Source organism: Anoplopoma fimbria, chromosome 17, assembly GCF_027596085.1.
Source record: "Anoplopoma fimbria isolate UVic2021 breed Golden Eagle Sablefish chromosome 17, Afim_UVic_2022, whole genome shotgun sequence".
In the NCBI taxonomy this organism is placed as follows: Eukaryota; Metazoa; Chordata; class Actinopteri; order Perciformes; family Anoplopomatidae; genus Anoplopoma; species Anoplopoma fimbria.
This window is the reverse complement of record NC_072465.1, coordinates 14,293,466-14,319,319: the sequence shown is the minus strand read 5'-3', so window position 1 is coordinate 14,319,319 and position 25,854 is coordinate 14,293,466. Positions and strand designations below refer to the sequence as shown.

Below are 25,854 nucleotides of genomic sequence, written 5' to 3'. Positions count from 1 at the left end.
GCTAGGCTGGGTTTTTTTTGCTGGTGAGGAGGTGGCTGGTTTGGCTCCTGCAGCAATATGATCTTTTCTTGTTCTGGACAAACAAAAGCACTCCAAATTATCCATATCCTTTATTTATTTCATGCCTGCACTCACCCCCTCACAAACACACACCCTGCACACATCCAAATATACCGTGTTTACACAAGTGAACAAGAGTGGCTATTCTCATCTCATCTGACGACACTAATTACATTTTGGCTGATGTAAAGCAACAAATAAATGAGCAATGAGGCAGATAAATTCCTCCAGAGTGAGTCATAATTAAATGTTGAGGTGCGATTTAAAAATGGTCTGAGAGCATATGTGTTGCTATAGTGAAATGTCAATGTGTGGTTTGAAACCTGCCATTAACAGGCTGACCATGCACAGGTGTGCCAGTGTTTCCCTCTCTCCTCTGACGACTTGCATAACAGGCAAATTGTGAGTCATGGCACACACAGGATGTCTCGAGTGGGGACTTCTTGTCTGCACTAAAAAGTTCATTCTTCGGCTCCTCTTCTCTGACAGATGCACATGCAAAGCTCAAGGAACCCTCTCCTTCTGTTCTTTCTCTAGCAAACACACACACACACACACACACACACACACACACACACACACACACACACACACACACACACACACACACACACACACACACACACACACACACACACACACACACACATTACAGTCATGATCCACCCGTGGGATGTATAGGCTGTCGAACAGGAGGATGTTAAATTTAGCATACAGAGCCTGATGAAGATCCACATAGAAGCTTGCTATGTATGGAGTTCATCCATATGGATGTATCATCTTGTGGAATATAATGATTATTATACACAAAATGTTTAAATATATATATATTTAATTTATAATAATCATTATATTCCCCAAGACACTAACGACTTTTATCTTCCATGTTGAGGACCATCTCTTTAGAACAACCTACTTCTTTCACTACAATCAACATCTACATATCATTATTTGAAAACACAACTGAAAAGGTCTTTATTTAGCAAAGTTTTATAAAACATCATGGAATTTGTTATAATGTATCACAACTTGTAAACTTATATGTAATTTGTACATTTTTATCAATCTTTGTAGTACTGCTTAGTCTTGCAACTTTAATGCATTTTGCAATTTCAGTTTCTTTATCTTTTACTGTTCTATTCTCTTATGACTAAAACTGAAATTAATAAAACATTAAAGCATCCATCTATGAAAAAGGCAGTTGAAGAAATACAGCTGGATCTTAAAGGACACATGAGAATGGAAAGCTACATTGTTTTTGGAGTCACCAGCAGAGCCAAGACTCTCTAATTCAAGTAGGCCGAAAATGTTCACCCATTAGAAAACATGATCACTGAATGCAATAATTCAGCATTTTTGGGTAATACACCCAAGAGTTAGATGTAATCTCACATCTTTTCATTGAATATGAATCAACATTGTAGCTTAGAATAAAGACCGGAAACAAGGGGAAACCTGGCTCTGACCAAATCCATCAGCCAACATTTATAAGGCTCTTCAATAAACATGTTATACCTGGATTTTTTTAGGTAATCCATATAAAAATGTAATCTAAAAAAAAAAAATCTACTTTTAAGGGTGCCGTTTGTCAGTTTTGAAGGGACTTCCTGGAGTCTCATTGGTTGTGTGGTAACTGCACCTGGCCAAGAAATAGTCTGGTACCACACAACTATTCAGATTAAACAAGACGAGATGAAACATGTTAATTAATGAGCCTTAGAAGTCCACATAGGTGGCTTTTTCTTACATTTGGATAGAGCTATTTTAGATGTTTGGCCCTATTTCTGGTAGAGACAATCTTTGTCTTGGCTCAAAGACAGATTTTCATCCCTCAGTGACAAATGATGGCCCTGCTGACACATGCTTACACTTGTCTCTCTGCAGGAAGTTGCAGATGATAGAATGGTCACAAGAGAATATAGAGCACGAAGCAGACTCCATGTTTAGGCAACAGGGATAATAAATGTTCTGTCGGAGATGCAGAGTGTGCTGAAGGCTGTGTTTCTCTGTGTGTCCTGTTGAGGGAGAGTGGGCTATTTAAAGCTTGAGGGGAGGTGTATTAAGGTGTAACATTGACTTGGCAGTGTAGGCTGCAAAGAGTTTGCAAAGTGGGACATACTAGTGTGTCCCTCTATTTTTCCAGCCTCTCAGCATCTTTTTTTCTCTCCCTCTCCCCATCTCTGAAAGGCGCCGAGGGACACAAGATAAGGTGCAAACCCAGAAATGTCAAGCCAATGTCAAGTGGACACGGCTATTTTCCCATATGTTCTATTTCACACTCTTTTTATTTAAATCTCCAGCTCTTACGTAATAAAGTCCCTACTTTACCCCTGAGGATCTGCCGCCCACACAACACCATGAAAGATGAGACTGCATGCTGTTAGTAACTCACCACGTCAACACAAACACTGCATTGCCTCCTCTCAACTAAAACTGAAAAATGGCCAGAAAGTTTGTTGCACAAAACTCTTGCTGTCAGAGCACCATGGGTAAGAAAAATGAGGAAGTTCAGCTCAGAAAACAATTTCAGCTTCTTTGGCATCAGCTTTTAATGACTCCTGATGCTGAGCGCATATAACAGAGCTGAATGCATCCAACCTTATCGAGTAGGCTGTGTGTGTATGATTGATTATTTGTTCCTCTCTGAGTTGTTCCTGCCTGCAGCGATGTGCAAGTAAGCTTGGATTATGACACTGTTGCTGCCCCACTGTAAAAAAAATATATGTTTTCACCACCACAGCAAGCTTTCATCACGTTTTTATAAGTAATTAGTGAATATAGGATTAATAAATGTGCAACTGGACTTGGAGAGTTTTAGTCTTGTTAATGATGAAAACTATTTCCTGTTTCTTGCTGCTTTGTTGTGACCAGAGAAATCCCAAGTTGCAGTATGGTAAAAATATAAACATTAATATTGAAATAAAGTACATTTTCCACACAGCACTGAATCACAGCCAATGTTATACCACCAGAAGGATTCAGTGAGAAGGAACAGGTGCAGGAAGTGTGGGATGATGAATACTTAAATAAAAGGAATAGTGTATTGTGTCATCACCAACAGCAACGAAGGAAAGAAATAACACCTAAAAAAGTGAAGCAACTGAGGAGGGGGAAATAGAATTGGGGCTAGAGAGGGAGAGCAGAGTGATGAATGATCTGTCCTCTATGTAGGACGAGGTGTCTGCAACTTTTCAGGAGCCCCAGAAAGCAAACTTTCTGCCTAATATCATTCTGGGTCAGGAAGCCTCGCGGGTAGACGAGAAGCAGAGCAGTGCTGGCCTTTCTGTGGCCGTGCAGCACATCACTCACTCCCTGGTGTCTACCCGATCAAAATGTGATCTGAAACTCTTCATCAGATCAGGCCACACATGGACTACATGTCAGTGCAGACTCATATAAGAGGGGGTCCATTTTCATTGTACATTCTGAGCCGCATTAGCAAGGACACAGTGACAGGAAGTCAATGTCAGCCTGCTGTGCTTTAATGTTTAGTCACCTGCCCTCTAGAGGACGTAAGGAGGATAAAGAGAAAACACAGACACAGACTGTTTCCATTGTTAAATCCCTCTTTACTTGATTTGAAAATAATAGTGTTAAAAACTCCTAAATAAAATAAATCATTAGGCACAGTACAAAGTCCAAGACACTGATTAGGTAGATCAGTGCACTCAGTGAGTCACGGTTCAGTGCAGGGCAACAAAATCTGTGCACAAATGGATGCGGAGTCTTTATACAAATAACAATTTACATTATACTTGTTTTAGGTATTTAAAACCATAAAGACGTAATTGGCAACATTGTTTTACAAGATGTGTACGTGAGCTAAGTACAGTAGTTTAAGTTTTTGGCCTCTGTGATAAAGGCACACCTATATTTATTTTTCAGGTCATTCCTTTTTATATCAGTGCAAAAAAGCATAGAAACTGTTTATTCACTGGCAGAGACATCTCCAACAATACAGAGCATGTCTCAGCTACATACACTTCTATACATATAAAATGACTCATTCTTTGATATAGCCTGCGCTTCAAAGTATTATTCACAGAAATGCATTTAATCCAGTGTAAAAACACATGTTGAATTGAAGGCATAACTAATACTTTTTTTTTTACTGAAGATCAGGCCAATCCAGATTTGGGCATTTTTGTGCGAGTCTTGAAGTGTGTTACAATTTGTTTAGCCTCCCTGGGAACAACAGTAAAATTGCTGTGGTTAAAGTATTTGTCCAGTTATTTCTTTGTCATTTTTGAATTATTTAAAATCCATAACGTTCTCCATGATTCGGAGGAATGTCACTTATCAGCTGCTGGGGGAAATACAGGTCACATCAGTGTAATGTTCCACACTGGCAGGTATCTGGGCCAACGCCTCTTGCGGCTCTCAGCATCACACCTGCTGTAACAGCAGGCAGGGGACACTGGAGGTTGACAAATTAGGTAATCGTGTCCCCTCTCAAAGAACAAGATGTCTTCTCTTATTCAGTCCAGCCAGACAAGTTACAACTTGCAGACATAATCAAATATCTTGTTTTCTCTTTTATACATTTTCTCCCTTTTGGTTTCACAGTCTTTAGCAGAAGAAAGGCAGCAGAATTCAATTTGCGGCGATCCAACCAGAATAACTGATCCTATAAAACTGTGGCTTCCTCCATGGCATTGACCCACCTGTATGAAGAGAGGATTTTACATTAGGAGAAATAAAGCATAAAATGGAGGAATTTCAGTCTGCTTCACCTAAACACTACCTGTGCCCTTCAGCAGGAAATATAGCTCCATTATTAACTCAGCAAATGTCTAAGCATTCTTATTCATTAGAATTTTTGGGGGGTATTTTGTCCTAGAGGAATAAGTTAGACTATTCTTTTTGTTATTGTAAACACCACACTTCTGTTGCTGTTTGCTGTTTGCGAAAACACTGATCATGTTTACTGTTCATTCAAATCAAGAATTACATGGTCATCTGTGAGTCAAGGAAACTATCCAATCTTGGGCGCGTAAAACCCTTTGGAACCCATTTAGTGAAATTCAATTTAGAAACTTGACTGTTTTTCTTTTTTTCCCTTCCAAGATAGCAACTTATCAGTAACAACCCTGTGAGTCATCAGACTAAAATCTTTAAATTGTCAATCTATAAACATTTTGAAATGAGCTTTCAGGGCGTCATGTTCCTCACCTCTGGGCTGTGTAGTTGTCCTCAGCTTTAAAGGAGTAAAACAAAGTGTTTTTGTGGTAAAGCTGGAAGATGTTGGCCTCCTCCTCTCTCCCCTGCTTGTCGGGTAGCTTCACTGTGAAACCCAGCAGAGGTAAACTCTCAGATGCCACTTTCTCCTGCAGAATTTATCAGGGGAACAGAAATGGATTATAAGATACTGTGAGGTAACTGGGATTTACTTTTAGTCATCATGGCTATAGTCTTCATTGTGTAAAGTCTGTTTAAGCGTGAATATGTGTTGTTCAGGTTTAAGGGGAGTGCAAGTTTCCCCTCACCTCTTGGGCTCGGTAGGTGTAAAGCACCTTGTCTCTTAGGAGGAACCACAGCCTCTTCCAGTTCCTCTTGCTCGTCTTGCTGCGCTGTAGAGTGCCACTAATGGAGCCTTCCTCTGCCACCGTCACCTGCACGAAACCGGAGCAGGAGGGGACTGATAACTATCTATGTTACTTACAAAACATGACACAGCTGTGATGTTGCAGGCGTACCTGGGTGAAGGAAGCAGTGCCTTTCCGATGTCTCCAGATGTTGGGAGGATGAATGTTTTGGAACACGGCAGAGAGAGGACGACTGGAGCGGTTTGGACGAGGACTACTCTTACCCGACAGTGCAGACATGTCCCCTCCTGCAGAGATATACAATTACTTTTTAACCACAGCTATGGACGTTACTATACCGCTGACAAACTAAGTGACATGGAAGGTTACTTTTGCACCTTGGTGACTGAACTGTACCGCAGTAGAGGCTTTTAATCAAGTAACAATAGAAAGACAATGTGAGACTATTTTTTTCCATTTGTGACATTTCATACATGCATTTGACACAAACTGGAGTGTAATCTCTTAACCCATTGAAATCAGTTATGTATATTTTTGTTTGGGCTTGTTTCATACTTCTTACATGATCCTTATCCTATACCCAGTGTTCCTTGAAACAAACTCAGATAGCTATATTATGATGCAACTGGCACTGATGAATTGGATGTGCACTTAGCAACAGTAGCATATGTCTTTCTTTGTTTTACTTGTACTCTTCCGTTTTTTAGTACTTCCTTTCTTTTAGTAATCTATTTCCTGCAAAATATACGCATTTGTCAAAATCTGCCAGCTCTGTCTGATTATTTCAGTCCATTTATTAGTGGAGCATAAGAAAAGCAATACTTAATGGGTGGACTGATCAAAGTGATCAATTATTGTTATTATTATTAATTCATTATTATTATTATTATTAATTAATTAATTATAAAAATGTATTCAAGCAGAGCTTCCCCACCTCTCTTCTTTAGATCATTGTAACAGTGATCACACACTTTGGCCATGCGGTCCTTCATGTATTTCAGTGGATATCGGTTCCTGGAGCAGCTCCTACAAACAATCTGTGAGAAACAACATGAATTCACCCCAGGCACATTAAAAAGAACACGCTCTTTTTCAGCACGCTTACAGCTCCCTGCCAAAGACACAAGTTGTTGCTTCTCCTAACAGATATTAAAGTCTTATAGAGCACTGTGTTTAATTGTGTGGGACTCACTCTTCCGCAGCCATGGCAGTGGTGCCTACGGAGAGTGAGGCTGAAATCTGAAGTGCAGTTCATGCACATCATCACTTGTGAGACTGGAACAAGCGTGGGGGCTTTCTCTCCGAGAGTCAGCCGCAGACGATCTCTAGCCTGGAGCAAACACACAGAAACAGAGAAACACTCTACAACAGACTGTGGATATTGATATAGATGATTTAAAACATCCATCTCAATCTGGTTGGATGAGGATAAGCACGACTGAGGAAAAGTGATGAATACAGAGTTCGCTCACCTCTCCTGGGCAGCTGTTGAATGCTACAGATCCCCTGGCATGTTCAGTCAAAGTGCGGCTCAGAGTGTAAAACCAATCCTCTCTTTCAATAAAGGAACTGCAAAAAACACACTACTTAGTAACATATACTCAATTCTCTTTTTTACTAGTTAGTTTGAACCATTTTTGAATCACTGCCATTAATAGATATTAGTCATTATTCAAACAGGACACAGTACAGTGTGACCCACCTTGCAGACAAAGTGATGGAGATGTCTGTTCCTTCAATCCTCAGTGCATTTTGGACATTTTCTACGATGGGTTTACTGACCTGGGAAATCAGTATGATCATAAATCAAAGACCAGGTTGTAAAACTTCCAGTCTGACAGTTAAGGAATAGCATATTTATAAAAAGTAAATCATTTAATTATAAAAAAAACATATGGCTGTAGATTTTACACACTTACTGCCAGTTTTAATTGCATTAAACTCTGCGGGAATTTGAAACATGGTTAGAAATAACCATGTTACCTAACCAATAATTAGGCAACTTAATTAAAGACTCTGACCTTCAAGCCAGTCAATGGCAGAGTATTTTTCAGTCTGTATTTCCCGTCCTGCTGAGGGTAGGTGTACAGCAGCACATCATTCATCTAAAAACAGACAGAGATAGCGCTCATAATTCACAGTAAATCCAAGAACAGACAAGTAAATGCCGATCAGAGAACATGTTGAAAGGACAAAATAAAAAGGTAAAATAGTCCAAAAATTCAGTCGCACAGACTTCATCATTCATGTATGTGCAGCAATTCTCCAGTAGGTGGCACTCTACTACAAAACTTTGACTTCTATGAGTTCGCACAGTTGATTCCCTTGCTGGTTAAAAATTCTCACCAAACAAAATAGAATGTATTATTATTATTATTGTCTTATTTTTAATAGGGTGGTGTACAGTGTCCATCCCACACAGTACAGACCTCTAATGTTGTACACAAAACTTTAAATTAAAGTTCCCCTTCATATAAAAAGGAGGTTATTCACATTATTCACTGTGCATAATGATGTTTGTGCAGAGTTTGTCACTTGAAGGTTCCCTTTCACCAAAGGGGGACATTTTCTCTGTATGGGGGATCTATAAATTTAAAACCCCTACCTTGAATTTTTACGATCATACATGAATGAGATACTTCCGTAAATTGATAACAAAGTAGTTGAAATCAAACTGGATCATTAATCTCTTCATCACTTTTTCGGTGAGTTTTTGAATACTTTTTTTATGAGACTATCTGCTCCTGCAGACTCTTTTTATGATGCTGTCTCCAACATTAATAATCGTGATAACACGTGATCAGTGTCTGGGTGGATAAACAGGCAGGATAAAACTAACACAACGATGATTACCAACATTCCTCCAGAAGAGACATTTACGAGCTATTTAAGTGTCGAGCCCAGACCACAAATTTCAAAAACTCCACAGGAGGAAAACAATGTGCTTTGATGATGCCCTATAGATAATTTGTTAAGGCGTTTCATTTTGTTTCTTTCTTTATTATAAAATTTCAGGCTTTTCTCTATGTAATGATTTATACACACAACGTTATTGATTACATCCTTCTCCCCTCCCTACATCCCTGTTTCCTTAAGCATGATCTTAGTAAGCTGAACGATTTGTCTATAATAAAGGTGCTGAAGACACATCAAACTAATATTTAACTGACATAAAATTGAACAGGTGCACACAGGGATAAGGAGCTGGTGTTGACCTTCCCTGTGCTGTCAGTAAAGAACTGGCTCAGGAAGTCAGCATTCAGAAACATCCTGCCAGGAAACCCTGCTCTTAATAGCTCAGTCTGGACATAGAAACACAGCAGACAAAAAAATGCATGACTCTTCATTTTACAGAGATGCCTTAGGATCCTATGTGGTTACTGCACTAAATTAAGCAAATACAAATGATAAAACTTAGTATGACCACTGGCACATGTCTGTTGACTTAAAAACTACAAACAGGAAACAGCATTTACCAAAAACAGATGGCGGGGCTGCCGACTCTTCCTGCTGACCTTCATCAGGGTGCCCTCCTTCACAAAGACCTGAATAAAACAGCAAATACACAGAACCAAACTGAACACATCACAAGTCAACTGATCATGACACCCAGAGGCCATCTGGGATAATTAATGTTGTTTTAAAGCCGGGCCGGCTGGGGATTCCCAGCTGAATGATTGTGTAAAGGGCAACACAGGGTGGTGCATGGCAGACAGGGTGGGCTGGCAAGGAAACAATGCTGTTATCAGAGTCATACCCTGCCCGGCTGCAGCAGATCCCGCTGGCCACGAACACTGTACTCTATGTTGACCAGACGCAACAAGTTCTCCTGAGACACACAGAGACAAAAGAACAAAAAGACAGGGAAAGAAAATGAGACAGCAACAAAAGAGATATGATGAAAGAGTCCATTAACTGTCATTTTCCTGTATACCACAAACTATTTTCTGCTACTTGGCTATTTCACCATACGTCTCTTTGTTTTAGACATAGTTATCGCCTGGATCAGACAGGCATGTTCTCTTTAGAAAGAGCCACATTATTTAGAAACGTCATTATTTGGCATGCAGCTCTTACTAAATCTACTGTAGCCAGCAAAAAAGTAAAGTACTGCTTTGAGCTACATGCTACCTAGCATTCTAACAAGCTCACAATGGTAATGGTAACATTTATGATGTATAGTTATCATCTCACTTGAGTGTGTTAGCATGCTAACACTTGCTAATCAGCACTAAGAACAAAGCTCGGGAGACTGATGGTGTTCCTGTGGGTGCTGGGCCCACAGAGGAAGTATAAAATACAGTTGGACCTGTTGCTGCCCGGAAATTTCACAGCACATTTAGAATATTCTACGTAGCTTGTTTCTCGGCTGCCGGTAACAGACTTCACCCCTCAATACTGGCCCAATTTAAAAAATGAGTCACAAAAACAAAGGAAAATACGGTCCAGGTTGAAAAATAACAAATAATGTCACCGGTTGAAAATAAGATATGTAATTGAAAAGGCAATTGTTTGTTGGGTTTAAGAGTTTCATACATGACACTTACCCCATGTTTCAAGCTGTCATTTGCTTGATCTGCAATGTCAGACACTACAGCTACAGCAGCTGAAAAAGACAAACGCAGAGAGGAATCAGGAAAGACACTTTGTGTTAAGAAGGGAACAATGAATAATTATAACTGATTAGATGTTCCTTTGTTCTTCTTCTCCATGTAGAAAGTCACCAAACATAAAACCTGAACATGTATGGATTGGGGTGGCTCCCTTATTGGAGATAAGAGATATTGTTGCTGAAACGGGCTTCTCATGAATTACAGATTACAGTCTCCAAACAGAAGAGAGCTGAAATGTCTGCCTGGTGGGTCTCCACCACAAACAAGAAAATCTAAATTGGCTCTCTCAATGCCGTCCCTCCATGCCAAATGTGAGAAAATAAATTCCCTTTACACACACAGAGTAGCAAACACAGGCCAGTGAGGCTCTCCTGTGAGTAGCTGCCTCTGTCCACACCAAGACCGCTGTTTGTTAACGGTACCTTGGGTGTCTTTATATTCCTTGGAATCGGGGGAGAGGTTGTTCAGGTAATCTGTAAGAGGAGGGAGAGAAATAGAACGCCTTCTGAGAGTCGAAAATGTAACCACTATGAGTAAAATATGTTTTAATCAGAAAATATACAAATATTGTCCTTTACATGAGACTCACCAGTAAGGAGCATGCGGTACTGAGCCACACGCACAATAACCTGCAGCAGCTGATGTTTCAGAGACACTTTTTCCCCAGCTGGACTCTGCTGCTAAGACAAATAAAACAAATACAAATTGAACATTTACACTGTATCACTGTTGCACGTTAAGGCCAAATTTATTGTGGAAATCCACATGAACTTTGGCCAAACAACATGTCAGGTTATTTAAAACAGTCAAGGGATCCCTCTAGGTGTGAACAAAACTTTGGTAAAGAAAATAAAAGTTGCACTGAGAAGCAAATTATACAACTACACTGGAGCTTTGAGCAGAACCTCACCATATTTATGTGTGAACAAGGGCCAACAACACTACTGGTCAGCACGGTGCCTCGCAGGATAACAAGTGTAGTAGACATCCACAGAATTCTCTTGATACATTTTTTAAAGAATATATATATATATATATATATATATATATATATATAGGATACTGATTTGTGCCGAAATGTTGAGTTATGCATTCATTTATAATGCATATAGGTACACATCTTTATCTACATAGGTCTGTCTGTATGGTAATAACAATGTAATAATCTATGTTGTGTTATTGTTTATATCAGTCTGTCTTTAATTGATCAGGTTTTAATCAGTGATTTCTATCAACTGTTTGATACCGTTTTTGCAACTGAGATAGCCCCGTGGTCAAATATTGAAGAATTAAATAGACTACATAAAGACAGTTTATAGGACAGGACCGGTTTGCCTTTGCCGTCATAAAATTGCACCCCCTTTCTAATGAATATAAAGGAAGATGACGTCAGAGTACATCGCTTTCTTCTCTTCTACACTGCTCTTCGACTCTGGACTTTGACACTGAAGGTTGATCTCTGAACCTTCAGTGTTCAGGCAGTTCTGTCCGTCTGCAGGCGTGAAGGCCCACTGCGAGAAGAAACATCTCCACAGGCTGAGAGGACACCCAGCCATCCTGAGAAGCAACAACCTGAAGAAGAGTCTTCCTTCACCAGTTTCTAAATTCATACAGCCATGATTATTAACTTGAATCCTGCACACCAGATGTATCTTTGCGGCTCTGGCGGTTCCGCCTATTTTTTAGATTTGTGATCCTGACTGGTCAAATATGGACATTCGGTGCCATCTAATGTGCCATGCTGCTCCAAACTGCGATGCACCGATGTGCTAAAGATTTAGAGAAAGAGACGCTAAAAGAAAATACTTTACAATTAAAGACCAAAGGGGGGTTGATAAGATGACTCAGCATCTGAGAGAGATAGAGACTAGGAAGACCGGTTCAAGCCGAACCTTGACACAGTGATAATAATATCCAACCTAGAGTTTTTGTTTTAGTCATTCTGCATGTTAAAAACAACAATCAGATTTTGAACAGATTTTTTTCAAAAGTGTGGACATCTATTTCGACACCAGAATATCTAAAAGTTAAAAACCCATAATAAATTAAACTCATAATAATGAAAGGCAAACAGAGGAAACAGCTTCCTGCATAGATACTAATACACAAAGTGCTTATCTCAATACTTTTGAAGTCTTTTCCTTGGTGGTATATAAAGTCTTCTCCTTGTTGGTCTATAAAATGGAGGAAAATATTGAAAACCTGTTTTGTCCATGGCTCGGTAATATTTGATTGTCAAACTGTCAAGCATACGGTCATAAATCCTATTTATTTATATGTTTCATATTTTTTACGTTAATAAACTTAATGGCTTCTCTGGATGACTGGTTTTAAAACACTGCCTTGTGTGTGTTCATTAAATTGAGGCTAATTATAACTCCACACTAAAGTGCATTGTTTGAATATGTTGGGAAATTCAACCTACATAAATTTTAAGATCCCCTTGTTTTAAATGAGACGTTCAGTGGTAATTGTTGTTCTGAGTGGCTCCTACTGAACATATTAGTTCTTAACATGTGGTCTATTTTTCCTTTGGGTGTCATGAAAGTCTCTTTTAACAGCAAAGAACACTGTGTAGTTGTTGCTCTAAATTAAATCACTACTTTTATTCACTTAGCTGTCTGCCTTTTGCTTGAACCTTTCAAGGGTTTTCATCTTTTGCTTTCACAAGGGCTCTCTTCTCACATGCTAAGCCTTCTCCATCTCTGCTACCACAAAACACACACTTCATCTTTGTCATTGCACACAAACACACACTGAACTCTGCTCTCTGAGAGATATTGTGCAGAGATAAGTAAGGCTCCTGATAAGTATTAAATATATATTGTGGCATGTGTGTGCATAACTTTGAGGAGGTATAGTTATTAATGTTGATTTTCATGGATTGCATTATGTGTTGCATTACACTTGATGTGATTAGAGTTAGGGAAGTAGGTCTGACCTCAAACTGGTGAACAATGGCTGCAAAGGCAGGGGAAGTTCGGCAGCTGTCCTCCAGCAGGCTCATACTTCGATCGTAGTGGCCAATATAAGTGGTGAAAACCAAGAACTCTGCTTTTCTGGACAGGTAGATGTCTGCGATCCTCTGGCTCTCCTCCCTGAATGATGGAGAAACAGAGGTGAGAGCGTGGACGGTAATTAATTTTAAGTTATAACGTGTGTTTATGCGTCTGCGCATCATTCTCACCAGTGTCGGATCCGATTCTCCAGCTCGCTGAGGATTCGGCGGTGCAATGTGTAAACATCGGGCAGCTCGTTAAGAATCTCTCGAAGTCTCTCTTCGTCCAACACAGGATCCCCCTCGTCCCCGACTGCAGCCCCCACTGCTTCCCGAAAGTCCTGGCACACAGGCGAGTGTGGAGGAAGTATTCTTTTTTATAATTTATTCTTATATCTCACTAAACTCACAACTTATATAAAGTCTGCATTTCTCCCGTTTTTCCTTCCCTTCATTCGCAATAGTGGCACAAGATAATATCTGACAGCAAAAGCTATTATATAGAAATTCTCATCATTGAGCAAAATATTGGCGCAGAGTTGGTCAACGTCACCAGATTAATGCCCTAACCAAAGGGATAAATCTAGAAAAGAGAAGTATTCCTCCCTCATTATCACTGCCGAGATGCCCTTGAGCAAGGCAAAAAAGGCCTAACTGCTGCTGTGGAGCTGCTCAGAGGCTAACAGATCAGACTGTGTTTGTAGTGTGCAGTTTTCAGGTGAGAATGTGAAGAGCGTTGAGCAAATGTTCTTGAAAATGAGCAATTGTGCTCAGTGAATCTTCTCTGGTTAAATAATGACATAAATAGCATTTAATAAAAGTAAATTCATGCAGAGTTCAGACAGCCTCCTGATACGTAATGTAAAAACCAATGTCTTTCCTTCCCAAAGAAAATGTAAAGATACATAGATGAGAATTACATTATAATAGTACATTTTAAAAGAATATAGATGCATCACTCACTTCCTGGAGGAGTTTAAGGGCTTTCACGTGTCTGTGGACAGAAAAATAGAAACACCATCAAACAGGGAAGCGAAGGGAATCGGATAAGTTTTGACCGTTTAGCGGAGATGTTGGATAAGAGGAATTAGTTTACATGTAACTTACAATCTCTCTGTATCCACCAGCTCTTTTGCGATGTAAAAGGCCCTGGATCGGCCGTCAGGCTGTATAAAAACACATTATTTACTTGTAATAAGCCCAGGGTTAGGAAGAGATGGAGCATTTTGGCACCAGTTCAATAAATATAGCTTGCTCCCTTTTCTACATCGTCTCCAAGCGGTAATCAAGTTCTAAATGATGAGGACAGCCTTGTAGTAGCCCATTAACCTCCATTAACCCACATTAAGTCCTGGCTGGTGCAGCCAATTTTGCAATTGCCCAAGGTGAAAAACAGTTTACTACTTTTTTCTTCAAATATATCGTTATTTCTACCTACCATTTGGAAAAAAATGACAAAACAAAATGAATTATCATTTGGAAATTTGGCATTAAAGCAAGGCTAGAGGGCGGCTAACAGTCCTTTGGAGGAAACATTAAAATTATTGATATTACAAATTATTTAAATAAAGTTACTTTTTTAAGGATATGATAAATATCGTAACAGTCATCTAAAATTCTTAAACATCTTGTATTAATATTTATTTTCACTTCTGAACAAATTTAACACACATTAGTCATAACTAACCTGTCTGTCATAAATGCTGTCTGCACATCCCTCTTCCTCCTCAGAGGTGCGTCCTTGGTCTTCATCACACGCCGTCTCTCCCCTAACATCACCCACTGAGACTGTCTGCGGAGCGACAGCCACCGAGCACACGTTGTAGGCTTCTGTATAGGCACTGGTGAGAAAGAAGGGATGCCATGGTGAAATATAGCATACATACAATAAATGCATACATAAGTAGACAGGCAATTATAAATGCTGAAGGGTCAAGCCGCAGACAACTGAGTCTGAGTCATATATTAGAAAGCCCCGACTGTGTAGAAGACTAAATGCATCTTTTGTAATAATTCACCACTGATGGTCTTGCATGTCAAAGTCCTGCATTACAGTCCTGGATCCAGGTCTGGTCCAGTGGTTTCCTACCTTTACAGCTTGTGACCCCCTACAATGAAGTATAACTATTTGTGACCCCTAATGATGAAGTTATGGCCTTGGTTTGAAGGATGACTGGTGAGCGGTTCAACCACAATGGGGTTTTTATTGTCTAAATTACCTTTTAAATGAATAGTTAGACTTTTTTGTGTGCCACAGAGAGTTAGAAGAGAAGGTCAAGGCCACTCGCATGCCTGTACAGTAAATTTGAAGGCTGTTAGTTTAGCTTTGCACAAAGACTGGAAACAGGATGAAACAGCTAGCCTGGCTGTTTCCTAAAATAACATAATTTGTACATCAGCATCAAAATCATATATATTTCATATTTCTCAAGACAGAATAAGTGTCAGAAAAAAACTAATTTCTCAAAAGAGAAATATATGTTTCTCTTTCTTTTTCCTTTAATCACCTTGTGACCCCTTAGTGGGTTGATGATTCAAAGGCTGGGAACCATCGGTAGACTGTATGGCTCGATGGTATTATAATATGAACTGTGTTCTCTCCCCAAACCTTTATTCATGAGAATAAATCAGATGAATTTCATTTAACCATCTAAGCCATCTTTATAGTCCTTTGTGGTCCTCTGCATTGAAATATCACTATAATAAACATATTCAGCGTAAGAAGAAAATGTGAATAGATAAAACATTGCCGATCTTGAGCAACCAATAAACTGATCCTGAAAGGCCTGCAGTGACAACTGTACCCAACCAGGGACGCATGTCGGTGTTTTATGCTGCAAGATTCTCTTCTGCAGGGAGCCCAAATGAATATGCTAATGGCTGCAGCTCAGTGGGGAGTGTGAGCTATGCAAATAAAAACACATCCTTAAGTTACAGTAGTGATGCAGTCGTCCTCTATATGTGACCAATTGCCACGCCAATGTTTCTGCCATGTTTTACTCCAAGCACCGGTGGATTTTATGCCCACTGAGATGCAAATTAGCTGAAGGAGTATGAAGAACATATGTGAGCAGTTCAGATCTCTGCATCACACACATTAGAGCTGCATGGCCCATTACTGCTCACTGGATCAAACTCTGGATGAGATTACCAGGGGGTGTTTGAACCACAAACTACATGCACGGTTCTTATATTAGGCTTTTATATCACCCCCACAGGAACCGCCTCTGTCACTTCTCCCAGTCCTGCTATGTTGTGTGAAGGCTCAAGGCAAAATCTATGGAGATAAATTACAGAGGGATATAAAAAAAGTCTCCATTTTCATTTTGCCTCAGGTTCATCTGTGAGCCTATTTGTCCCGGTGATAGCAGTGATGGGGGCAAATGATCTCCAAACTATGATCAGCTAATATTGTCCCTTCAGGCTATCGCAAAACTTATAGCCTCAACCACCGACTCTGCTGTCCATCCAGATATCTCTTTGCTGTAACAACAGGCACTGTATTCACTGGAAGTTTAAAGTGTGGAAAATGATAATCATACCACTGTCTTTGTTTAGTACTAGCATCAACAGCTCAGGTTCTTACATAGAGACATATCAGCTGTGCAGTTGTGTAATTTGGGATGGAAAAGCAATGATCTACATAGAATTTAAGCTAAATGAGATATTCCAAATTTTACTGGACTTTGAAGTCTTTCTGCCACACATACTGCTATCAGGGTTGTAGTACTCGAAACCAGTCTCAAGACCTCGTTTTGAAATTCTCGCCACGGATTCGCCTGAATTTTAACTCCCCACCCCTCCTCATATCACGCACTCCAAGAAATTGAGATAGGAGAAGAAGCTGTCAGTCAAATCTTAAGCAATACAATTTGGCTTCCTAAAAACACACTGCAGTCCTGGGACTTTCACTGATCTGGTCTTGGTCTTGGACAAGTATCTTGACTTGGCCTCAAACTGGTATCCATTCTTACTTGTCCTAAATGGAAAAATGAAGGCCTATTAAAAAATCCCTAATCATAAATCACAAATTCACTTTACAAGATTACATTTGAACACATCATGGTAACATTGTAATTATCAGTTGGGAGCTTGAACGCACCACAACGATACTCAATTAGAATGAAGTTGTTTAGTTTAACTTGTATTTATTATTTCTATTGAGTACTAAAGAATAAAGAAAAGGTAAAGTTTTAATATCAAAATAAACATGTAACCTTCCAGTAGTTTAGAGCCTTTGTAGTATTTTTTTTCTTGCACATACAGCCACAATGGTTAACATGATGAGAGGGAAGCACTGCAGTGAACAACTGCTGACTACAGAACATACTGAGATTTTATCTCGGCGTGTTGTTCCTGACTGGATAGAGAAGAGCAATGACTCCAAAATGCTCTGACTATTAATCATCCTGAGCGGCCTGTATGATATGGGTACAGCCAACAGGAATGCAGGGGGGATGGGTTAATGTCGGCACAGCATGGCTGATCATACCAACAAATAACACCACAGCAGGGAGGCCAGCGGCTCAACCTACAGCACCAACACATGGGCCTGTTTTTACACAGAAAAAAAATTATGAATGAATGAAACAAGCCTGATTTTTTTCAAATCTGAAGAGACCACCCCCACCTCCAACACCACCTCCGGTGTTTCCTTCTCTACCACCCACCATGCCCCAACAACACACATACACCACAACTCAGGCTTAGTACATATCACTGCATATCAGGGAAACTACTGCACTGTCCTCCCTCCCAATGATCTCCACTTCCATGTCTGCTGTGATGGCAGCGTTGGGGACTCAACATAATAAATAGTTATAAATCCTCCTCCCCAGGGGCATTGTTAAACCCACACAGTGGCCGAGCAGTAATAAAAAAGACTTGTGCTCAGTGTAAAAGATGGCAAGGATCACCAATATTATGTCCAGCTGCATCAATCTACATGAACACACACTTGCACACAGACACAGGTTTTAGCCACACTAGCGACATGGCTCCATGGACGGTAATGTCAGCTGGTCGGTCCTTTGGTCCAGACTGAAATATCTCAATAACTAGAGGAGCGATTTCCATGAAATTTTGCACAGACGTTCATATGCCCCATAGGTTGAATTCCAAGGATTTTGGAGATATCTTGACTTTTTCTCCAGCCCTATCATGATAAGTTTTAAATTTCAGGACTTTTGTTTAAATACCTCTCAGTTTCCTGTTCAGGTGACTGTGTTGTACTCTTGAAACCAGGGAGGCTGCTCATGTCCACGTAACCGTCAGTGTCATTGGCAGAGGACAGCACCCGACTGGGACGGTCAAAGAAGTCTGTGTACGGTGCCTGGAGGACGGGCCTCCGCTGTGGGACCTGAAGGTTCTCGTAGTCCGAGCTGATGGCGGGAACATTCTCGTAGTCTGAGGTATCTGTGTTGGGGAAGGAGATGGAGCGAGGCTTGGTCAGAGGAAGAGGTGTGAAAGGCACACGGGAGCGTTCCTCAAAGGACTCAACCCGGACGACATTGCGGTTGAGAAAGGCCACAGAGTTCCCTTTTCTTTTGTTGTCCTTGTAGAGCAAGAAGGTGGAGGCCGGCTCTGATGAAACATGAGGTTTACTAGTAGAGCGTGAGTTGAGCTGTGGAGAGCCACTGAGGCTGCGTCTCTCTAGATCCAGCAGTCTGCTGGGCGTGTGGTGGTTGGACTCCGCTGAGGACCTAAACAAAGACGGGTTCACATCCACCGACTTGCTCTCTGTTTTCCGCCTAAATTTAAGCATTAGGAAACGCTTAATGGAGGATTTCTTCTTCCTGTTTTTCTCAGGTGAGTCTCCTTCGATGAGAAGCGAGGGGGAACTCTTTGTTATGGGCCTTTTGGTGATGTAGGCCAGCTCAAACGGAGGAGGAATATCCATTACAGATGTGGGAGTGGACAGACCGCTGGATGACAGAGGTGAGCACCGTGAGAAGCTTCCAGATGAACAAATGGCACCTCCCTGTCTTGGGGATCCATCTCTGTATCTGTAGATACCCAGAGGCATGTCCTGACCCTCCATAGAGAGGGAGCGCGGGTACAGGGACAAATAATGGGGTTTGCTGTTGCTCTTGTGCCGTGTTGAGCTGATCAGTGGGCTGCTGCTCAGTCCAGGTTGTCCAAATCCACTCGTGTAGGGCCTCTGAACGAAATGCCCTCCAAACTCAGCCACATTGTTATTAATGCGATGTGACAGTGAGCAGGAGCGCATCTCTGCTGTCGTCTTATCAGAAGGAAAAACACTTTCACCCTCTAATCTGCGCCCTGGCTCCTCATAGACGTTCTCTTCACTGATGTCCGGCTCTGTGTCAGTGGTGTTGTCCAGAAACGGCACTATGTGACCCTCCAGGTCTTCCTCGAAGACGTCTGAGTCACTTGGAGAAAACAGCTGGCTTTCCGAGAGAGAAGACGTCAGTGAGGTGTCCGTGTCTGTCGGCACTGAGATGGATACGAGCCTGAACCTCGGCTGGTAGTCCACACGATCAAACAAGTCTTCCGTTCTCTGAGCTTTGAGTTCTTCAGTCATTTTCAGATATGCCTTGATGTTATTTTCATCCCTGTTGTAGCTGCTGAACTCAAGACGGTGACCAACCTCCACGTAATCCTCAGAGGACACACACTCTGTTTGCCCATTTTCTGCTGTTGCCTCGTAGTTTCCGGCTGATACTCCACTGCTGTTAACAGATGACAGTGGACTCTGTGATAGTCCATGAGCTTTGTTATTCCTTGATATCAACTCTCTCTCAATAATGTCCTCTGAGGAGACGTAATAAGGCTCATGAGTCGGATCATCCACTACAGCAACAAGTCTCTTAGTTGTGTCACAGACCTGTTTCTGGTCTTCAGGTATAAAGTTGTAAAAACTAACGTTCTGTAGGTTTTCGTCCTTTTCCTTCACTTTATGGCCACATTTAAACTTCAGGATGTTACAAGTGATGCCCCAATCAGGAGCAGCTTCCTCTTCTTTCTCCTCTCCATCTGTTAGAAAAACTTGCTGTGTATCAGTGTCCTTCATGTTTCCATTGCTGATGAGACCAGGTTCATCTGTGAGGGACTCGGATAAATCATCTGCTGTACAGTCACCTGTTTCATCCTCCTTAATCTGGAGATTTTCCTGCCTCTCCCTCATGTCTCCATTTTCAATAGAATAGCAGCCTGCCACCTCATCAATGCTATTAACAGAGATGTCTCCCACTGAGAGGCCATCTGTGTCGGCCAGCGCCTCTCCTGCATCACAACCTTCGGCGTCCATGTCCTCCGTCACGTCTGTGTCAACCATCTCCACTGCATCCTCCAAGTCGGCTGTGAACCCAGCATCACTGACCCAAAGTGTTTCCAGGGAGTCCACCTCCTCTGTTAAAGCACTGTCAGTTAACTTCCAGTCCTCGTCCACCTTCTGAATCATGTTTTCTTCCTCTTCCTTTTCCTCTTCGACCACCTCTCCGTCCTCTGACCCCTGAACATTTTTTTGAGGTGACTTAAGGATGTAGACGTTAAATTGTTCCTCTGCTGGCAACCCGTCAGCAACCACTTTGTTTAGACCATTCTCTGTATCATGCTCTTCATCAACCTCGTCATCTGAATTTAGTAAGCTGCCATTGACGCATCCTCCCTGGTTACCATTGAGCTCTAGTGTGACTTTAGGTTTTGGGGCTATAGAGGGTTTGGGACCCCTAGTTGCGGACATTAGAGGGGAGGGCAACTTCAGGCTGCCGTGACAAACAAATCTTGGCTTTGGAGCAACAGAAGGCTTGGTGCAGTCTGAAAGAACAACAGGAAAAGGAAACTGTAAGATTACGCACTTTAAAATAGCTTACAGGTCATTTGTATTGTGTCCCTTTGACGTAAAACTGGTCAAAGATTCTAACTTTACACCTAATAAAATTGGGATAGTGTGATTAATAGTCACATTTAGATGATTATTATCAAGTGGTCGCAGTTTGATAATTTTCGTCACAAAGTACGTACAATATTTGTTAAAGAACAAATCTGGCAACCTATCCAAATATTTTCCAGAAATAGCTACCAAAAGGAAAAAAAGTTGGTCATAAAAGGACAAAATGCAGGACTTTAAATGAGTAATGTGTGATTGTACATCCTTTGATAAAGAACACAAAAAAATCTAAGGGATTTCCCTGGCTCACTTCCTGTGATTCAAGTTAGAGAAACCCCTCTCAAGCTGCCTTCACTTCTTTGAGAAAAAAAAAATCTCATATAGAGTGACAAAAAAGAAGCAAATTCAAAAAATTCAAGTACATTTTTTATATGTAACCGATGCACAGCATTTGATCGCTTTCAGAGAATAATCTCATACTACTTTTCTTACAAACAACAATGCACACAAAATATGGCATAAAGTATAAGTATCTACCCCCAAACTAGAAAAAAAAATACTTTTTAAAAACGTGCCTTCCCTGTGGATGACTGCAATGTTTGCTTGAGTTTTTACAACTAAATTATCTCAATTGGTGCTAAATCTCGCTGAAACCTTGTTATTCTGTAAGAAAGGCAATAATTTGTCAACATAACACTTAACACTGCCCTCTGCTCTGACATAAAGAAACTCTGCGTTAAACACACTTTGGTTTTCTCCACATCCTGTTGCTACCGATGTATTCACCATCTAGCCTCTTACTGTAGGCTACAAAGTCATATATAAGAAAATACAAGACAAACTAAAACTCTATGTCAAGCTCGCTTAATACTAATTTCCCCCAAAAAACACTAAATATCGAGCAGTGAAATAGAGGCTTTGTTTCAAAACCACCCATGTCGTCTCAAATGAATCTCACCTGTGTTCATGTTTGCGAAGGGACCGTCTCCAACATCTCGTCCACGAAAGCAGCTTCTGTACACAGATGTTGAATAACGTTTAAAAATTGAGCCAAACTCAGCTGAACTGTGCAAGCAGAGACTGAGTGAGTGAGTCTGACTGAACAGCAGCTCTGTCTGATCTTCCTCTGAGAAGGAAAAACGCTGCTCAGCTGATCGTTTGTGCGTCTTACAGCGCGCCGGACGCGACTGGAAACCAAATGGAGAGAAAAGGCTCGAGAGGCTCAGCGAAGACCAGGATCCGTGATGATAAGCATTTATTACAGCAAAACGGAAAAAGGTTACGGCTGTAGAGGAGGTGATGTGGATGTTTTGACGGCGGTAAAGTGAGTTAGATTCATACATACTTTAGAATACCCCACATTTATAATACAACTTTTCAATAACAACTTTATTTGTAACATCTTTATTATACACCTGACTAAATAAAATAAAAAAACAGAACTAATGTCACTTTCAACTTTTTAAAAAGGGTTTATAAGTTATAAGTAATTGCTTTACTGGTAGATAAATCTTTAACTATAGCCTAATGCTTTATTGATTTGTCACAAGACTTTAATAAAAAAATAATCCTTGATGGATTAAAAATAATGTATTAATGACTTAACATTTATACTTGCACACACAATGGCTCAATAGAAAGCGAGAAGCTCATGAGCATTTGTTTTAGCAAATAGAAATTATAAACACCAGGCAAAGGGATGTCACAACCTGGCAACCCAAAAGTTCTTATTTATGGCTTACAGAGATATAAATTAGTTACCATGAAAAAAAGACATTAGTTACAACTTTTCTTATTAGAAAAGTGGTACAAAATAATGTTTTACACTTTTAAAAAAAACATACAAGATAATATTAGTTCCATTTAATCAAAGTTTCCCCTCATGCTTTGCATAATTTCTGTCTGACGTTTAGATCAAGTTATGATTAGGTGATATCAACATTCTCAGATCCCTGTTGTTTTTGGATGGGATTATAGAAAAAGGCGTATTTCTCAGTATTACTAATCACGTCTCATAAAAGAAGTTAATGATGGTTGACCTTGAATCAGCTCTCTTTCATTGATAAACCATGTCTTGCTTCCCTTCTGATTGGTGCATAACGGGCTCCTTTCTACATAACAGGAAACTGCTCTCCCTGTTTCCTGCTCAACCCAACTTCACATCCTTCAGTTTATGGACATCATGCTCACATTTAACCCCTCTGTGAATTAACTGTGACTCAGTGGGGATGAAGTAAGGGAAGCTATTTTTACTCTTGAATTGTGGTCAGCTGATGGAGACTTATTACACTAAAACAATATCTGTGCTGTGTTTTACAGATTCAGTAGCAACAAACAGGAGCATAAACATGGGGAGTGTCTCTGAGGGGGGATCAGTACGGCAGAAGGAAAAGAAAATGGGGAGTCATTTCCTGGCTGTTTTGACTCCAAACATAACATGAATACATTTTATATTCAGTGCCATTCACATTGGTAAATGGACTGACCTCACACCCTTTTTCAGGCCATGAAACATGATTAAATGTTATAACACACAGTGTATTACAAATTGCTCTAATCCTGGCCAAACAGCACAGTGAAGAGTCTCTCTGTTAAACTGAAGTTTTCCTAGACACCAAGGAGAGGCTTTCTGTGCTTAAGAGTCCGTACAACACAATGATGAACAGTCTCTCCTTGTGCTCTTATGCATCACACGTTAAGGTCAAACATCAATCCACAGCTAAATAAGGAAATCCAGGCACATTAATCTGCAGCTACTGGCATAGGATTGTAAATATTGTCCGTCTGTCCTACATGACCCAATGCAAAAACTGAGACTCAAAGAAACACACCAACTCTTTCTAATTATTCTAAACAGCGAGGTACCAGAATGATTCTTTCAGTTAGCTGCTCTTTTGACTAAAAACAGTTTTGTCACTAACAGAGTGTTTGGCTCATTGAAAAACATAATGTGGCTGCACCTTTGACCAGCTTTTCTGTCGGTGCAATAATTGTGTTTTCATATTGAGTCAATAAAGGGGAGGAAGGACTCTGCAGCCTGCAGCATGAGAGAATAACATGACATGTTTTGGGATGAGGGGGTGTCCCCGCACACCATGCGCACAGATAATAAAAAATGGTTAAAACATAAGGCTGGTGATACATGATATAGTCAGGATATACCATGTAAAGACCAGAACAAACAAAGCGTTAGTTTCTCCTTCAATCCTTTACGACCTCCCTAGCCCATTCGTTCAAACTGAAAACTTGAGACTCCAAAAGAAAATCACAAATACATACTTACATAAAAAAAAAAAGGGCTCAGCAATTTCCTAAAACAGCTGGGCACTGTAGTTTTTTAGGAAACATTACTCAAACAGGAGTCGATTTTATATTTTTTAGGGACTATTTTCTCCTGCTGATTAATATACAGTTGTGCTCTAATGAGTATGTGCAGCAACAGGACGGTGTTTGTGGGATTAACTTAAAATAAACTACTATGGCCATGTTCATCATAATGAAAAAACAATGGAGTTCTATGGGACAGAGGAATAGGCCATATTAGACGTTTGCTACACAATAAATCCTTGTTAAGATCAATATATTGTTGGTTTTTGTCTCTTAAATGGGATTTGTCAACAATAATAAAACTATAAAACATCTCCAGCTTTAGGCTTTAATGTTTTGAGTAGTTCCACAACAGGTCATAAGCGTGTGCTGATTCTTTAAACCTGCTGCACTACAATGCCCCACTTCAAATCAAAATGAATGTGTGTATTTATGGATTAGGAGTTCAACCTGATCAATAAATCATCCTTTTTCTATGTGGATCTTTCTCATGAAGCGTTGGCATGTAGGAGATCTAGGTCAGACACGTAATCAGCTATGATATATTAGATGTGTACAGTGACATAATTGAACAAAATCTGTGTTTTTGGTAGCAGACTAGAAAAACAATCTGAGCCGTGTCGTCTGAACCTTGAGTTCCATCTCTTTCTGCGTGTCTCCTGTTTGCGTCAGGCGAGGAAAGAGTGCGTCTCCTCCTCTCTCCTGCTCTGAGGTGAAACAATAAGACGGGGGCTTAAAAAAGGAACTCCATCTTGATATACTCCTTCCTGTGACTGTTTTCAAGTCTTTCAGCAAAACTGGAGCACGGAGGGCGTAGTCACCAAACTTAAAGGATAATTCCAGTTATTTTCAACCTGGGCCTCATTGTCCTTCTAGTTGACAACATACCAGGTTTATAGGTTTTTTAAAAGAATGGCACTTTGACATTTTCTGACTCATTCTTGGTCTCCTTTCGATCACTTTACTTTTACTTATAATATGAGAATTAGGGTCCATGAACAGGAGAAGTTCTTAAAGCTGGTGAAGGCATCTTATTTTTGGCATCATTGGGAAAAAAGACCATATTAACTCTTCAGCATATTGTAAATCAAGTGGTACCCCAGAGTAGGCAGGGTAGGCTCATCCTGCAGCTCTCTCCTCGCCGTCCTAAGCACCTCCCACCAGACAAGCTCTTGCATATGCATGGGCTTCATACAGTTACCTGTACAAGTATTTGTTATTCATTTCAAACACCATCGTGATTGTGATCCTGATGCTTTTACATAGCAGCAGTTCGATGAGAATAACCCTTGTTTTTTCTTGGCAAACTTGTGGGCCTGTTAAGCCGTTTCAGAAGATATACTGTGATTCGAGGCTCTAGTGAGCTACGATATTAGTGAAGCATTTCAAAGATGGAGAGAATGCTAATAATGCCAGATATAAGCAGGATATTCTGCAGTGGAATCAAGCAATCACCGA

At 40.4% G+C, this 25,854-nt stretch overlaps 1 protein-coding gene across 3 annotated transcripts; it reads right to left on the bottom strand.

The window, feature by feature from the left end:
• Window positions 1-3,617: 3,617 nt before the first annotated feature.
• LOC129106483 (FYVE, RhoGEF and PH domain-containing protein 5-like) lies at window positions 3,618-22,194 on the bottom strand. Of its 3 annotated transcripts, none has more exons than XM_054617901.1 (21): window positions 22,028-22,194; window positions 18,416-20,996; window positions 14,905-15,058; window positions 14,325-14,383; window positions 14,181-14,211; window positions 13,407-13,558; window positions 13,161-13,317; window positions 10,809-10,899; window positions 10,642-10,692; window positions 10,154-10,212; window positions 9,364-9,435; window positions 9,083-9,151; window positions 7,628-7,711; window positions 7,309-7,388; window positions 7,079-7,175; window positions 6,799-6,936; window positions 6,541-6,643; window positions 5,757-5,893; window positions 5,547-5,672; window positions 5,233-5,387; window positions 3,618-4,724 (listed from the first exon to the last, which is right to left on the bottom strand). In XM_054617901.1, exons 1-21 carry the CDS (start codon window positions 22,035-22,037, stop codon window positions 4,688-4,690), a joined length of 4,443 nt encoding a protein of 1,480 aa, XP_054473876.1. In that variant the 5' UTR covers window positions 22,038-22,194; the 3' UTR covers window positions 3,618-4,687. The 3 variants fall into 3 exon arrangements, with proteins under 3 accessions (XP_054473876.1, XP_054473878.1, XP_054473877.1); XM_054617903.1 differs by having other exon boundaries at window positions 5,574-5,672; XM_054617902.1 differs by having other exon boundaries at window positions 10,809-10,896.
• Window positions 22,195-25,854: the final 3,660 nt, after the last annotated feature.